This window comes from Mytilus galloprovincialis, chromosome 3, assembly GCF_965363235.1.
Source record: "Mytilus galloprovincialis chromosome 3, xbMytGall1.hap1.1, whole genome shotgun sequence".
Lineage (NCBI taxonomy): Eukaryota > Metazoa > Mollusca > Bivalvia > Mytilida > Mytilidae > Mytilus > Mytilus galloprovincialis.
The window spans coordinates 52,306,967-52,325,515 of NC_134840.1; the positions used below are offsets into that span (position 1 = coordinate 52,306,967).

The following is an 18,549-nucleotide window of genomic DNA, read 5'->3' on the forward strand; positions in this document are numbered from 1 at the left end:
TTTTCAACTGAGTTATATAGTTAATTCTTATGTTGTACTGTTTTAAAACTGTTGCGGTTTATTGGGACGTTCGGGGCCTTCAAATATGTTTAAATCCGCTACAATCTGTATTTGCCTGTCCTAAGTCAGGTGCCTGTAATTTGGTAGTTGTAGTTTGTTGCTGCGTAACATATTTGTTTTTCGATCATTATTTAGTACATAATTTAGGTCGTTAGTTTTTGCTCATTATTGACGGTCGTATGGTGACCTATAATTGTTAATTTTTGTGTCATTTGGTCTCTGATGGAGAGTTGTCTCATTCGAAATCATACTACATCTTCTTATTTTTGATTGTAGTCTGGTTCTTCTTTATATAGTTGGTGATGGGTCTTGTTGATTGCACTTTATGACAAAGACAATAGGAATATTGGTAAAACAATCTCTAATATAATGATTATTTGAAAGACAAATCTGGTACAAATCTAGACGACAGCTTCGTTATCAATAAAGAAAGTTGTTGCATGGTTCATGCGAATCTAACATTAGGTGTTAGCAGTCTTCAATAGCGCAGAGAATGTTGTAAAAATGTCCTCTGACTTCTCTAGTAAACTTGAAAAGGTACTAGTGGAAACATTTCTCCATCAACAATTTGACATAGAGACAGGAACATATACATTGACTGTTAGATATACTGTTCCCAGATAGAGGGTAGAATGTAAATGAGTGTATACCTTTTTAAATTGCATGCATTATTTCTATATTTCTTTGAAAACTTTACAGAGAAAATGTTATTAAAATAATGGTATTGGCATTCGTTTTATAAATAACGTTACATTGTAGATATATTTCATAAATCAGAGATATAATATTAGTTTTAAATTAAAAGTGTTTTTTATCTAATGATTTGAAAAAAAACATGATTTGTTTCTATATTCTTTTATAAAATTAATACTTTATAATAGTTTTATGAAAATATTATTTTGTATCTTTTAAAATTAAGATTTAATGTTCAATAGTACTAATTAATTCTTGTTTATTTAGCAAAACAAACACCAGTTCCCTTGTTTATCTAACTAAAGGGTGTCATCCTGGTTTGCCCACTATACAAAAAGACAACCTGAATATATATAAAACACTTACAAACTATTATTATACTTAAAAGTTGGAACAGACTATACAATTGTATTCTCATTAAACCTTTTGTCTTTTTTGTTTTCTTTACCAATAGATAATTGATAGAATTAAAAGTGGGCAAACCAGGAGTAAACCTTATCTAAGAACATTTTACTTAATGTGGGACAATCAGAACTTTTTATGTGGGACAATCAAAACTCCAAAATTTTAAAAAGTGGGACAATCGGGAATAAACCGTATTTCCCAATAGGCTCGTTTTTATTGATTCGTATTTCAGAAATTTGTATCGCAAAATTATTGATATGAGGTATGATTGCCAATGACTAGAATGAGACCACTATCCACAATAGGAAACTGCACGACGAGCAATACCCTTATCATCTCAAATGTACTATAATAAATTGTCCATACTTATGTCCAATACGTATTAATATTTTGCTACGCATGCTTATTTTTCCGCGGAATTTTCCATATATTTTTTTTTTTAAGTAAACATGACCACAATCACAATTTACAGGTGTGCAAAGACCGCATGATCCACCCCTATTGTTCAAATTTAAAGTGTCGCAAGAATAAAATAGGATTTTTTGAAGACATTTAATCATATATTGACCCAATCGAACAATACTGAATCAATCAAACAAATTTACTTAGATTTTGCAATTCAAGTCCTATAACTCTACAGCCACAAATCGGAGAGTTTATAAAAATCCAAAAAACATCTCCTCAATAAAGTAATTAAAGTTTTTAGGAAATCAACCCAGGAATACTGTAATAAGTGCGCGTTTAATTGCAAAATAACCTGTATATAACAGTTTAAGTTCCGTTATTTTGGAACTACAAACCGAAACAAAAATAAAAATAAAATATGGAGCTTCCTTTCGAATTTATCAATCGCCATACAAATGTAACGTTTAGAGGATGACTAAGTTCGTGAGCGATTTGTTAAACGTTGCCATAAATCTTAGGGTTAAAGGTCCTTAACTCAGGAAAAACTAATAGAAAAACATTTGAAAAATCGAAAGGGAGTTGATTTTCGTCAATTCCAATGTTCTGTTTAAGTTGTATGAGAATTGGTTAAAGCTTATTTGAGTTATTACGTACGGAGTGTTGACGAATGGACGGACGGACATAGCTATACCCCGTACCCGTAACCATAATACGCCAATGTTCGAAGGACTAATATTGTATGCAGAATAATCAGATAATTATTTGTGAAGCAACTTGAAGGTTAAAGGAGAGATAATGTAAATGTTGTATTTTATCGATGAGTTTTGAGTTTGGTCATAAAGTTTTTAAGAACAGTTAGGACTTTATAAAACTTACAATTTGAAATCACCTAAATATATAAATGGATGACATCTAGTACATATTTTTTTTAATTTGAAAATAGTAATAATAGTGATTAAACACTACTACAGGCAGCATCAATGTATCATGTTTTAAAGTGCCAGTCTTTTTGTAAGAATCAAGTTATTTAGAAAACTTTCAAAACACACATGACAAAAAAAAACACCGACCGTACTATCCAATTTTGAAGTTATCCTCGTACCAAGTTAGAAATCGTAGGTCTTTCTTTTCTGGTGGTCAGGTACGTAGTTCTAGAAATCTCTTGATAACTTTTGATTGGAATGATAGAAAATTACGGAATTAATTGTTCATTTCACGTTCATTTCAACCAAATTATATCTTGAATTACCAGAACAGAAGGAAACGAATGTTATATGTTTGTACAATTTTACAATTTATTATAAATCAATGATTTTCAACCTGAGTGGGTTTTTGTTTTTCTGCCTGATTCTTACACAGATTGGCAAAACAAGTATAAATTTGTCATGGAATACAAGTATTTGTTCTCCAGCTTAATATTTTCAGGTTATAATAAAATATTAAATTTTGAGAAAATAAAGTAAAAAGAAACTAAAATTTCAATAATTGCTTCTCTAAAACTTAAGTAACTAGAAATTACAATTTAGAAACACTATCCAACGAGGCATTTTTTCTTCTTCAGATTACATACTAATATAAGTGTATGACATGGGCGTCAGAAAATATTAACAACTACACTTTATTTTCCGTAATAGTGTGAATGAACTGTTTTTGTTAGTCATACATCAAACATTTTAGGGCGTTTGATGATAGATTAACCCTTAATGTGCCTCGATATTTAAATATGCTTCAAAGCTGTATTTTATTTTTTCCACCTATCCTAGATAGAACATACACATATTCATACATCCATGAAATATTATTTTGAAATATAGCGACATTTTTCTTTCCCGACAACATAGGTGTTACATTAATCAATTTACTAGCAGACGACACTTTTTGTTTGACAAACATTTAAGACACAGTGTTTCCTGTGTTGTGCCTCGACAGCATCTTGCTCAGCGTCCCACAAAAGCTGCATAATTTATTCATCCTTCTTAGAGCATTTGTGTTGTGTGCAACAAGTCTTCGATATTAATTTGAAAGTTAAATTACAAAATGTTTATTGTTTCGGTGTATTTTAAAGTAGCTTTTGCACTTATTTGTGTTGGATTAGTATTTGAAGTTATTGGATTTGCCTCTCCGTACTGGCAATCGTGGGATAACAGATATGGAGATACAAATAATGGTTTGTGGCAGCAATGCAGTGACCAATATAAACAATTACGCCATGGTGATCGATGCTACAAATACGGCCGTATAGGTAAGATTTGCATTTATATTGTAATATAAATTTATTAATATTTAAAACATACTACTATTGTTTTACTTAGTATCCTTATGTTATCTCGTTGCTTTAATATGCACCTGTGCACAGTGGCGGATCCAGACTGACTGCTAAGAGGGGGCTGCTCCCGTCAAGCTTCAGTGATTCTCTATATAACCAACCAAAATTTTTACACTAAAGGGTGGACCCGGACCCCAACCCCCTAAATCCGCCTTTGGTGCACATACCCATCTCTCGAAAGAAAAAGAAAACCACCAAAGAATAATATTAAGTTTGATAAAGAACCCTTGAAATTCAATTCTCATTTTCTTAGAACAAACAGGAGGCAAAATCTTTTGTAATTAAGTTGCAGATGAATGCAACGATTTTGAAAATTCTGTATGAAAAATGCAGTCTGTTCAACACTTTATTTATTTACCTGTAATTGGGTACTGTATACCCTATAATAATTTGTATATGACCGCAAAAAAAAATACGTTCTTGTAATGATATGATGTCGTCGTTGGCATCGACGTCGCGTCCGAAGACACAGTCGGTTTCCGGCCAATAACTTGAGTTTAAATGAATGGATCTCTATACAATTTTACCAGAAGGTTCAATGAAACTAAAGGTAGGTTGGGATGGATTGTGGGGGTTATGGTACTAACAGTATAGGAATTGGGGACCAAAAGGGGGCCAAAAACAAGCATTTTTGTAGTTTACAGACAAAAACTTGTGTGTAAGCGAATGGATCTCTCTGAAATTGTACCACAAGGTTCAATATCTAAAAGAGAAGGCAGAGGTTGAGTTTGGGGGTAATTGCCCCGATCGTTCAGAAATAAAGAGCGAAAAGGGGGGTAAAAACGAGCATTTTTCTGGTTTTCAGACAACAACTGTGTTTAAATGTATGCTGCAGCTCTATCTGGATTTGTACTACTACAAAGGGAAGGCTGGGATTAGTTTGGTTGTTGTTGTCCCAAACTTTTATAAACTAAGGTTCAAAAAAGGGCTAAAACAAACATTTTTATAGTTTCCAGATAATAAAATGTTTTAAGTTTATGGAATTCTCTGAAATTGTTCATTTTTTGTAAAGGAAATAATCTTCAAAATATAAAAAAAAAATTGAGAGGGTTAACAAAAGTTGGGGTTCAGATTTTTTGGGGGGTTTAAATTTTTGTTTCTTCAAAATTTTTCAAAAATTATATTTTGGGGGGGCCAAACTTTTTTTCCATAATTTTTGTGGTTTTTTCCCCAAATTTTTCATATTTATTATTTCTCTTTTATAAAGCAACAAGTACTGAAACATGTGATATGGCAGGATATATACATTGCCAAATAAGTGGTCTTCCAACATTGATGAAAATGGCACATTCATGTCAAATGGTAGTGAAAATTTGTTTTCATCCCTTTAATCAACCATATACAATCTCCAAAACTGTGTCTTAGATTTTTGACATATGCCTCAAGTAAGAAGATATATTGATTTAACTGCTTGGTGCCAAACCTCATTTCACCTTTCCTCTTTGGAGACCTATAAATTCATTTAGAAACAAATTGTTCAAAAACTGGGACACGGTATTATAGAAAATACACCCTTTAATCATATATATCAAAGTCAAGCCAAAGGGGGTACCCATTAAGTTTCTATTTTAATTTTTTCCTTACAATTCTCATGAAAAATTGTTCTGAGAAATGACCTAAAAACTGAATTTCCCCCTTAGAACCCATATAAAGTCAATATAAACACAAATATTCCACTGGGAACACCCCAGGAGTGGTCTGATACCATTACTATATCAATAGAACCACACACTTTGTGTCTTTGATGCTCTAATACTGTAAATTTTGCATTATATTTGAACTGCCCAACACTAACTTGGCATTTGGCGGGAATTTGACGTCACAGATTTGACCAACATCTGTGATGTAGTAATTAAATATAGATAAAGCTCCGCCTCTTTCCAGACAGTGCATTAAGATATTTTTATTTTTGGGCCCTGTTTTCAAATGAGTCCATATTTAGGTTTGAAGGGTCCAAAATTAATGTTTGTTTGATTTCAACTAAAATTAAAGGAGTAGGTTCAGTAAGACCCCTTTTTGGCCCCAAAATATAGCAGGTTTACAAAATTGTGAAATGTAATCTTTTAGCTATTTACTGGAAAGAAATGCTTCTGCTACATAAATATAGGCAATGCACATATATCGGGTACTAGCATCATTAACTCATGCTAAATTACTAAAATCATCACAATTTTAACATTTTAGTTAAATTTTAAACGGTTTCCGTCTTAAATGGAAGTGGCTACATTCGTGTTCGTTCATAATATTGAACTGTAAGTTGTATTGGATGATAATACACAACATATATAAAGGTTGAGGATGAACACGGATGCGGCCACTTACATTTTTGACAAAAAATATCTGAAAAGTGACGTTTTTTGGCTTTTGATAGATTTTTATACGACTGCAAAAATTTTAATTTTTCGTCGTATATTGCTTGCTATCACGTTGGCGTCGTCGTCCTGCGTCGTCTTGCGTCGTCGTCCGAATACTTTTAGTTTTCGCACTCTAACTTTAGTAAAAGTGAATAGAAATCTATGAAATTTTAACACAAGGTTTATAACCACAAAAGAAAGGTTGGGATTGATTTTGGGAGTTTTGGTCCCAACATTTTAGGAATTAGGGGCCAAAAAGGGCCCAAATAAGCATTTTCTTGGTTTTCGCACTATAACTTTAGTTTAAGTTAATAGAAATCTATGAAATTTTGACACAAGGTTTATGACCACAAAAGGAAGGTTGGGATTGATTTTGGGAGTTTTAGTTCAAACAGTGTAGGAATTAGGGGCCAAAAAAGGGCCCAAATAAGCATTATTCTTGGTTTTCGCACAATAACTTTAGTAAAAGTGAATAGAAATCTATGAAATTTTAACACAAGGTTTATAACCACAAAAGGAAGGTTGTGATTAATTTTGGGAGTTTTGGTCCCAACATTTTAGGAATTAGGGGCCAAAAAGGGCCCAAATAAGCATTTTCTTGGTTTTCGCACTATAACTTTAGTTTAAGTAAATAGAAATCTATGAAATTTTGACACAAGGTTTATGACCACAAAAGGAAGGTTGGGATTGATTTTGGGAGTTTTAGTTCAAACAGTGTAGGAATTAGGGACCAAAAAAGGGCCCAAATAAGCATTATTCTTGGTTTTCGCACAATAACTTTAGTATAAGTAAATAGAAATCAATGAAATTGAAACACAAGGTTTATGACCACAAAAGGAAGGTTGGGATTGATTTTGGGAGTTGAGGTATTAACAGTTTAGGAATTAGGGGCCAAAAAGGGGCCCAAGTAAGCATTATTCTTGGTTTTCGCACCATAACTTATGTATAAGTAAATAGAAATCTTTGAAATTTAAACACAAGGTTTATGACCATAAATGGAAGGTTGGGTTTGATTTTGGGAGTTTTGGTCCCAACAGGTTTTTAGGAATAAGGGGCCCAAAGGGTCCAAAATTGAACTTTGTTTGATTTCATCAAAAATTGAATAATTGGGGTTCTTTGATATGCCTGATCTAACTGTGTATGTAGATTCTTAATTTTTGGTCCCGTTTTCCAATTGGTCTACATTAAGGTCCAAAGGGTCCAAAATTAAACTTAGTTTGATTTTAACAAAAATTGAATCCTTGGGGTTCTTTGATATGCTGAATCTAAAAATGTACTTATATTTTTGATTATTGGCCCAGTTTTCAAGTTGGTCCAAATCAGGGTCCAAAATTAAACTTTGTTTGTTTGATTTTATCAAAAATTGAATAATTGGGGTTCTTTGATATGCCAAATCTAACTGTGTATGTAGATTCTTAGTTTTTAGTCCCGTTTTCTAATTGGTCTGCATTAAATACCAAAGGGTCAAAAATTAAACTACAAATGTAAGTTTGATTTTAATAAAAATTGAATTCTTTGGATTTTTTGATATGCTGAATTTAATCATGTACTTAGATTTTTGATTATGGGCCCAGTTTTCAAGTTGGTTCAAATCAGGATCCAAAATTATTATATTAAGTATTGTGCAATAGCAAGAAATTTTCAATTGCACAGTATTCAGCAATAGCAAGAAATCTTCAATTGCACAGTATCAATAGCAAGAAATTTTCAATTGCACAGTATTGTGCAATAGCAAGAAATCTTCAATTGCACAGTATTGTGCAATAGCAAATATTTTCAATTGCACAGTATTGCCTAATAGCAAGAAATATCTAATTGCACAATATTGTGCAATAGCAAGAAATTTTCAATTGATTGGAGTTATCTTTCTTTGTCCAGAATAGTAGTTGAATCAACTTAAATCATTGTTTTTAATCAATACACAATGTATATTCACTTTTACTACCAACTGATAAATTAAAACAATCTTTACCATTCAGTGATAACAAGCACTTTTTGTTACATTTTAATATTTTATGATGTATTTAAATGAGTAGTTATTGTTGCAAACTCCATTAGAAATTTGAATTGAGATCAGTTATGAAAAAAGTGAAAGGGGGATGTGAAAAAAAAAATGGGGGGGGGGTTAAATTTTTCTCATTTCAGATTTCATAAATAAAAAGAAACCTATGCTGTGTCAACTATTTAAATAAATCACAATCCAAATTTAGAGCTGAATCCAGCTTGAATGTTGTGTCCATACTTGCCCCAACCGTTCAGGGTTCAACCTCTGCGGTCGTATAAAGCTGCGCCCTGCGGAGCATCTGGTTTACATTTAAGCTTGAATCGGAGCGTTTTTTCATGACTTAAAATCAGTTAAAATCTTTCACCTAAACTAATTGAATCAATTGAAATAGACACTTAAGTGTTTAACAAAATCGGCCCTTTTTTGTGTTTTCTCTTTGCTGAATCTAACTTTGATGTTGGATTTTGGATATCAGACCTTACTAGGTAAATAAATCTCCCATTTCAAATTTTTAAGATCTTTGACCACATTTATTTTGTGTCTAAAACCTATATTATGTCAAATTTTTATTACAATCCCAATTCAAAGATTATCAAGCTTGAATATTGTGTTTTTAAATTTAACTTGCATCAACTGTTCATGGTTCATTTCCTCAGCGGGTCATAATTGTATATTATGGTAAAACAATGTCTGTCCGTCCGTCAACACTTCGAACGATATCTCAAATTCAATTTAACCAATTGTCATATAACTGTTACACCAATTGGAATTAACGGAAGAAAGCTCCCTTTGTTTTCTTTTTTTTAATTTTTGACTGCCATGCCAGAGTTACGGAACTTTGATCCTTCGATTTTATTTTTACAAATCGTGCACTAACTCAAGCATTCCTAAAATTATTTCTCCCAAATTTTACAGTATTGTGAGTACGGTACCATGACTTCTGTTATGGTTGAAACTTTTCTTTACTGTTGGAACTTTTGAACAAACTGTTTGATCTAAACGATATCAGCACAGGCACTTGTCTCAGATTCCCCCCCCCCTTATATACCTTAATTTTCAGGCGTGTTTTCCTATAGAGCTGGCATTTTATTTGCTTTAATAAATTAAATGCATTCGAAATATCCCATTTTATTCTTGCAACAATTGCAATATGCACAATAAGGGCTTAACACGTGTTCTAAGAGCAGCTGTTTATTTAAAAAAAAAATCCCCATTTACTTTCACAATGCTGTGATTATTTCGCAGTTTTATTGTGAATTTGCATATGCATGACTGGATACAATCCTTCAACATAGGCTATATACCAATTTCAACATCATTTACACAGGTATCAGCTGTTCAAGCTATAATTCATTAAAAAAAAAGAGCATTGAAAAAAAGTGGCCTATCTTCTCATTATTCAATTCTAAGTCCTAATTCAATTGAAAAAAGTCGTACTGTAGAATTAACATAATTAAATCATGATTATTTTAATAAACAATTTGTTTTTTTACAGATACAGCACTTGGGGCTGCAAGAGCATTTTCTGCCATAGCAGTGATTCTGTTTGTTGTCCTGCTGATTCTGTTGTTGATATACTGGTGTCAATGTCCACGGTCTGATCTCATTCTAGCATGTATCATCATCAGTTTTATCACGGGTAAGTTATACTTAATACTGTCACAGTGTGGTTGGTGATATACTGGTGTCAATGTCCACGGTCTGATCTCATTCTGGCATGCATCATCATCAGTTTTATCACGGGTAAGTAATACTTTATACTGTGATTGGTGATAACTGGGTTGCGTTCAATGTCGTAGCGGCTACGTAGTGCTACGTAGATTTTGACTATTGAACGTATAGCTAGACTAGTTGTTACATAGATATTGATAGCAGCTACGTCTACGTAGCTGCTACGATATTGAACTCAACTCTGGTGTCAATGTCCACGGTCTGATCTCATTCTGGCATGTATCATCATCAGTTTTATCTCAGGTAAGTTATACTTATTACTATCACAGTGTGGTTGGTGATATATTGCTGTCAATGTCCACGGTCTGATCTCATTCTGGCATGCATCATCATCAGTTTTATCACGGGTAAGTTATACTTTATACTGTGGTTGGTGATATACTGGTGTCAATGTCCACGGTCTGATCTCATTCTAGCATGTATCGTCATCAGTTTTATCGAGGGTAAGTTATACTTGTGGTTGGTGATATATACTAGTGTCAATGTCCACAGTCTGATCTATATACAACAAACGGAAGTTTTTAACGACATTGACTGGCTATACAGTCCTTGCACGATCGGGGATCTATATATATGGATGGTATAATTTGGTGTTTTCTCTGGGTCGTTTCAATCACTCGAAACTAGGTGAGACATGCACAGAAGTGATAGATATGTAATATAGAAAATTAAATAATCTAATCAACAACAAAATAAAACTAGTATCTCAATTGTTTGTAAAACAATTGAAAGGTCTTTCCTGTAAAAGTGATGTTTTCGTAATGTACTTTGTACGACCTTTCGTTTGATATACGACAAGCATACCTTCTGAAACTTTTCACTTTTATTACTTAATGACCTCATCCGCCTACATTTTTGAGATCGGAATTATTATATATGTAACATAGAGTATATGAGCTTTGATTTGATATGCGACAACGCCATGTTCTAGAAAGTTTGATTTTTGCACTAAATAACCCTATCTTACTAATTTTTTGAGGTCAGGAATTTGATATTTGAAATGTACACACCATGACCTTTCATTTGATATACAACAACCCTAGTATCTTAAAAGAAAATTGATGTTTTGCACTCAATGACCCCATCCAACCCATTTTTGGGAGACGTCAATTTGAAATTTGAAATGTACGCTTTATGTTCTTTCATTTGATATGCAACAACCTTACCATCTGAGAAATTTGAATGTTTGCACTAAATGACCCCACTCGTCCCCCTGGGATGAAAAGGGGGTTTAAAATTTTCATTTTTAAGTAGAGTTTATTAAGACCTTCAATTTGATATATCAGATGACCCCATTTGACAAAGTGCAAATAATGATGCAATATCAACTATATAAATAGAAGTTATGAAACTTACAAAGTCAATGCAAAACTTGAAAATTTCAAATTGATTTTTTGGTGTTTTTTTCCATGGAATGTTTTTGGTATTTGGTCAAACATATAACTATGTCAACCTCTTCAATTTCTAAAACATTTTAAGTGGTAAGCTCTGGATGATTCAGAAATACATTAATCATCAAATATATGATGCAATACAAAACTTGAGAACCGGAAGTCGTAGAGACAGTGGACTATCACCATTCAACTCAGGACCACTTGACCTTACAAATATCACAAGGTCAAGGTCATAGTATAATGTGAAGGTCAAGGTGAAATTTCATCATGACCTGACATTGACCTCAAATTGAAGGTCTTGAACTACTGATCATCTTTGCAGTTTATAGTAGGTTGATATATGTTACCTTTAAAAAGATATACACACAATACTATACTTTTAAGAATCATCCCGTCGTAACTTTTGAACAGACAGTCGGACTCTTTTGAGCTCAGTGTATAAAATGTAGAGCTCGTCGAGTGGAACATTTTATACGCTGTAAGTATGCAACAAACTCTTATCGTTTTCTTAATATGAAAGCTTGAAATTGCAGCGTAATTTTTTTTTGCACTCGGTGACCTTTGACCTTGGGTGCAAATTAAAGGTCACATGAACTTAAGATTATTGGTGTAGGTCCCAAGTCTTTACGACTTCCGGTTCTGGAGATACAATTTTTCAAAAATTGTGTATATTTTTTCAAGGGAAATAACTCCTTATAACGGTTAACAACAAAAGGATTGTATATGTTTATTAACATTGCCATCTGGTCTTATACATGTTGCCGTTTTCAAATCGATTCTATCTTAAATACTTTTTGAGAAAAATGCAAAAGAAAGAAATTGCTTCAAGGGGACATAACTCTCATAGGGAATGATGAAATCCTTAGCAGCCTCAAATGGTAACACATCATGATGAGATCTAACTTTGGTTCAAATAAGGTCATGATATCTTTAAAAACAACGAGGGGGGGGCCATGTTGGGAGATAACTTCTAAAGGGGATGATGAAATCCTACACAGCCTCATCTGGTAATACCTCATGATGAGATCTATCGATGGTCCATATTTGGTCTTGATGACATCAATAGAAACGGGGGGAGGGCATTTAGAATAAATGTTGGAAAAAAAACCATTAGAAAAACAGTAAGGTCTTTCCCCACGTAGGGGAAAGACCTTAAATATCTGTATCATATATCCAAGCGCCTGTGAATCTGATCATACCAGACAGCTTCCACCATATAAACCAACTAACACATTATATTGATGTTGGTGTTTGTTGAATATGTTTGTTCAAATGACTGACGTATGATTGACAATAAAAAAACCTTAATACAAACCTTATAAAAAGGGGGAGGACATTAAAAAAAAAATAGCCATTGATTTTTTTGGCGGGAAAATGGTCTCTCTTGGTTTGTCATGCTTTATCATTGACAAGTTTAAGTTCTCAAAAACTATTAAACGATTTTAGTTTTTTACAGATGGCTTATAATTATACAAGTAAAAGATTTATAAAAAGAAAAAAGGGGGTGAATGGGCAAATATTGTTATATTAAGGCATTCAAATACTAATAGATAAAACCTGAGGATTCCGAAAATCTGACAAAAAATTCCAAAAGGTTACAAGCGAACATCCTTCAATCTTTAATCTGTCTCTTTCTAGTATCACTTTCAAATTTACATTACAATTAGATATATTGTTTTAATGTTGTCCACGGTCTGGTTATCAACATAAGCTATGTGAGGGTTAAGACAAAAATAATTTCATCATCTTCGAACAATGAAAGTACATGATTTAAATTTAAAAAAAAGTAACCTCCATACATGCAAGACTAGATGACTTCCAAAAAGTTCCTATTTATAATTTGTATTTTACCATTTAATGCCACTGCTAATACCTTGCGTTCAACTGTGTTCAGTTATTGATAATTAATAAATAAGTGTTAGAAAAAGTGGGGTTCTTGTGAAAATGGACTTCATATTAAACTCCAAAACATATTAATGAACTGAAAAAAACACATGTATTAATAATGGCTTCCGTGCAACAACTTTCGAGGGTCCAAATGGGGAGGTTGCAAGTTAAAATGTTATCTTTCTAACCAACATTGCCCAACGTGCCCTCTTTCTGTATATTTTCCCGCAAGGTTTTGAGAGAAGGGTTAACTTTACTTATTTATGGTAATTATTATTTTTCGAATTATTTGTATCTTTTTCCCAAGGACTTGTACGGTACAACCCGTGCTTATTAACTATAACATCAATGTACCAGCAAAAGCTATCAGGAGAGCAGCTGTGAATCCACTTATAAATACTCTACTATACCCTATGTTCCCATGGCAACGGTTATAACAAACACAATGTTGAATAACTATATCATCATACTCAGTAACAACTGATGTGTAACATTACTGTAATTAACGGTGGAACAACGTCAGAAACGGTTCCAATTTAGATCATTCTAACTGATGATTACTGATGAGACAGATATCAGGACCAAGAACATTACACGTATGTCCTAGCTACTGTAGAACCTTTTTGGATAATTTTGTAACTTTAATAATCAGATTGTTAATGCTTTTTGGCGTGAGAACAAATTCATTACTGAATGACATTAACTTAGCTGATGCGTTTCAATAGTGCTGTGGCGTAGCTGTTGTTAAAAAGTGTGGGGCAATTAAACTTCTAATAGTGACCAGCACAAAAAGAAGAGAAATTTTTATTTGGGGGGGGGGGGGGGGGGCATACATTTTTCAAAGTGGATACCGGCTTCTAAACTCTTGATATTATGATAAAACACAAGAAAAGAAATTGTAATCAATAATTTGTTTTGTTGATATTTTGTTTATTTGAGTTTATCACCTTAAAGTGCATTTAAAATTTATTTTAAATTTCCTTTTTGTTGTAAACTTAGTATCTTCTTCTTTTCTAGAAAATGCGTTAAGTGTGTTTATTCCACTGAAGTGCCAATTTTGTCACTATCACAAAACTTTAAACAATTATTCTGGAACACTTTTATACATGTACATCTGTACATCTATTCCTTCATTTATAGAAACTAAAAAGTTATTGCAGTAAAAGGGGAACTCGGATCGATATAGTACCTCCTTCTTAGTTAAGTTTTTTTTTATTATTAAACTACTTTCATTAAATCTTGTCATTATGTCAACTTCATTTTATGTTGTTGGACATATTTTTAGACTTATTTTAATAACTTTATCCTTAAATGTAAGACATGTATATTAAGGATAATACTGTATATAAATGGAAGCAATTTACATAAAATTATTCCGGTAATTAACTATTATAGAACGTTGATTTAATCTAAAACCATTTTAAAAATATGATTCCCAACCAGAAGTATGTATAAGATACACGTATGAGGGCGCTCTTATTAAAGGTTGATGGGGTGTTAGTGTATTACATTTACTCCAACATTTTATTGTCGAAGCAAAATGACAGTTTTCAATAATTTAGGAGGTGGGTATTTCGGTGATTTGACCATTTGTTAATAAAATTCATGATAAATGCAGTGTATCCAATTTCATTTAACGACATCTTTGTATAAATGACCAAACAATTTAACATATACTGACAGTGTAAATGGTCAAACATGTACATTGTAGTATAATAAAATGACCAAGAGGATTTTGTCGGATTTTTAACCCAATCCGTAATTATATAGAAGATTACACGATGCATTTTCTCTTGCTGAATTACTGTTTTCAGTTTTCTAATTTTTATTATTTATTACAGCTGCCTGTGCGTTTATAGGAGTGATTTGCTGGGCGTCTGAATATGATCATAATCTAAGCTGGGCCTTCTATCTTTGTGTCATTGCTGGGATACTGGCCGTAATCGCTGGCATACTCCTTATCCCTGAACGGAGGATTATAGTGATTGGTCGAACAACTACTGGTGGCGCAAGCACCGTCCGAACAGTTACAACTACAAGAACTGTCACCGTCAGATAAGCTGCAATATTTTAATAGTGTCTTGAAAACATTTTTAGTTTTTAACTCTTCTAGATGATGTATGATTTTTCAGTCAAATTCATAAGTTATTTTGCAATATTTCAAGGACGTTTCATACGAGCTCAAAATATATTTGACCCCCCCCCCCCTAGTTACCGCAACATCTTTTGCTACAAATCTGAGAAAATAACGAAAACTAGCAACGTAAAAACGATTACCTGATAATTGTTTTAACTTAATTTACATATGACTAGGAATGAATCAGCTTTGAAAAAAAAATGAAAATGCAAATTACATTTGACATTTCTATGAATGATGCGTGTCGAGAAGAAAACATTAACCCTGTATCGAGCCCCAGGTATTGATTCATAAAGACATGTTTCAGTTAGCATGTAGAATGCGATAACCTTGGCAACAACTGGTGGTATATTATAGCATATAGACATCGATTTATGGATGCTGTATAAAAATAAGGTTTAATCATTTGATGCAATAGACAAAATTAAATATGTAAATGTCTATCATAACCAGACGCTGTTTTGAAACATAGATGCAATATACTAGATGTACTTTTAAAAATATTATTGAATTTGTTCCTATTTTAAAATTGGGTGGGTTGTTTTTTTTTACATTCATGCGAGGCTCTCCTTAGCCGGGTTGCATAGGGTTATAATAGTTTATCTAATACCCTCAGGTGATGACACTAGCTCATAGTCGAATTAGTATTAGGTGGGTATCGCCATTTCACTTAAACCTTGTGAACACAGAAAATAAAACAGTGTGGTGAACTTTTTCACATGTTCATTAAAAAAAAGTTGATTAAATCATTTTTTCTAATGGGGTTATGTTATTCATTGTATGAATAAAAATATACTTTAAGGACATTTTAGTTTAAAAAAATCCCGGAGGATATGAAATACAAAGAAAGGAAAGATATTGGTTTAAGTAAAACAATTTAAAGATATAAGTAGAAAAAGACATTGTATTTACAATTAAATTAATAGGTCACAGGGAGGGAAGTGTTATATTATCCGACTTTATTTAAGATAAAAACAAAACAATAAACAGTGGAATGTGGAATTAGGTCTATGAATAGATAAATCGGAAAAAACGTGATCCAGTCCACACTGAAACTGAAGAAGAAAAAACACAACTATAGTCCCACACACTGCTAATTTTGAAAAACGGGCAATATAATGATATTCATATGCTTATAGGCAGCATTTACAGCATTTACATTCATGACTTTGCTTTCTTTATAAATATTTAAGATTTTAAAACTGACCAAGATCGACTCATAAGTCAAAGGTCATTGGTCAGAAAGCGAGTATTATATTTTTTAATGTAACATTTTGAAATTAATAAGATTTATGACTCTTTTATTGTTTTTTAATAACAGATTTTTTGGAAGCTCAAGTTTTTATTGAAAATGTGCCTGTCTTGCAAAAGTTTTTTGACTGCATACTATCCATCCATATTATACCTCACTTCATGTTATTATTAACTTTGTTTGTAATTATTTTTATATTAACGCTTTATGAACAGTGCAATTTTGAAAAGATTTTAAATCTTTGACCAAATATATGCAATTAGTATTATTATGCTAACTATATATTATAATAGATCTGCTTTGTGTAATAGTGAATTTAAGAAAATAAATAGTTTAGATTTTCTATTTGTTGGTTTTCGTTATGTGTTCATCTTTATTATTATTACCTCAAATATTTTCAGTATTAAATTCAAGGTATTTTATGTCATACTTAGAACAATTTAAATCTCGATTGATTGATTGATTGTTTGATTTTGTTGTTTACTTAACGTCCAGTGGCAAATATTTCATACATGTCCAGTACGAGAAAAAACACAAACAATAAATACAATATGTAAATCATGCAATAGAGGATCGATCTGCATGATTGACGGAAATTTACAATGCCTCGGTAAAATGAGCGTATATTTGATAGGAACATATCGTGGTTTAGCCTTGCAACAGGTCCCCTGTAGACCCCTCACTATATTATGCAGGGGTTTTCAATATACAGAGAGTGACATTCTCTCCTCATGAGGCATGCAATCTTTTTATCTTGAATTGTGGTAGTCAAACTGAAATAATGATCTTGGTCGTTATATAAATTATCACGAATCAATACGCTGGTAATTTTTTCAATATTGATTTTTGGGACTGTTGGGCTTGCTCATACCGAACAACAAGCTAAAAAGGGCCCCAAAATTGCAAGTATAAACCCATTCAAACGGGAAAACCAACGGTCTTATCTATATAAAAAAAAACGAGAAACAAGTATAAATTACATAAACAAACGACAACTACTGTACATAAGATTCCTGACTTAGGACAGGTGCAAACATTTGCAGCGGGATTAAACGTTTTATGGTACCAAACCTTCTCCCTTTTACTGAGACAATAGTATAACATCACAACATAGAAAAACACAAGATAAAATATCAATTGAGAGGCTGTTCTGTTTCTCGCCAAGATACTGCAATGTGCATGCCACATCGACTATGAAGAAGGTATACAACATTCTGTTTTTTCCAAGGTACATTGCAGTATATAGTGTATACGGACTCAGTGGAGTCGCAATTAGATGTTTGAGTATTCAGTAATTTTTGACAAGTCAGACATCGTCTGTTATTACACGATTTGCACCATCCTGCAGTAGCAGAGCTTATATTAGAGAAGACATCAGCTCTCACAAATAAGTCCTTGCTGGTCTCCGAAAAGACATGAAGCTTGATATCTTGGATAATTTGTGGAGTTCGAAACGAAATAGTTCTGTTTATTCTAGTAACATACAATCCCTCCTTTACTTACCTTTTCCATTTGATCCGTGCCAATTGGCAGATTATTGCCAAATACCCAAAAAGAAGATATTTTTATACGACCGCAAAAATTGAATTTTTTTTGGTCGTATATTGGTATCACGTTGGCGTCAGCGTCGTCGTCGTCCGAATACTTTTGGTTTTCGCACTATAACTTTAGTTTAAGTGAATAGAAATCTATGAAATTTAAACACAAGGTTATGACCACAAAAGGAAGGTTGGGATTGATTTTGGAAGTTTTGGTCCCAACAGTTTAGGAATAAGGGGCCAAAAAAGGCCCCAATAAGCATTTTCTTGGTTTTCGCACTATAACTTTAGTTTAAGTAAATATGAATCTATGAAATTTTGACACAAGGTTTATGACCACAAAAAGAAGGTTGGGATTGATT

The 18,549-nt window shown here is 32.7% G+C and overlaps 1 protein-coding gene across 1 annotated transcript; it reads left to right on the forward strand.

The window, feature by feature from the left end:
* The first annotated feature begins 3,307 nt into the window (after nt 1-3,307).
* LOC143068275 (uncharacterized) lies at nt 3,308-16,994 on the forward strand. Its single transcript, XM_076242193.1, has 3 exons — nt 3,308-3,805; nt 9,744-9,887; nt 15,102-16,994. Exons 1-3 carry the CDS (start codon nt 3,601-3,603, stop codon nt 15,317-15,319), a joined length of 567 nt encoding a protein of 188 aa, XP_076098308.1. The 5' UTR covers nt 3,308-3,600; the 3' UTR covers nt 15,320-16,994.
* The last annotated feature ends 1,555 nt before the right edge of the window (nt 16,995-18,549 follow it).

Coding starts and splice junctions, on each gene's coding strand:
- LOC143068275 (XM_076242193.1), top strand. CDS start 3,601: ATGTTTATTGTTTCGGTGTATTTTAAAGTAGCTTTTGCACTTATTTGT. Junction 3,806..9,743: donor CTACAAATACGGCCGTATAG/GTAAGATTTGCA, acceptor GTTTTTTTACAG/ATACAGCACTTGGGGCTGCA. Junction 9,888..15,101: donor CATCATCAGTTTTATCACGG/GTAAGTTATACT, acceptor TATTTATTACAG/CTGCCTGTGCGTTTATAGGA.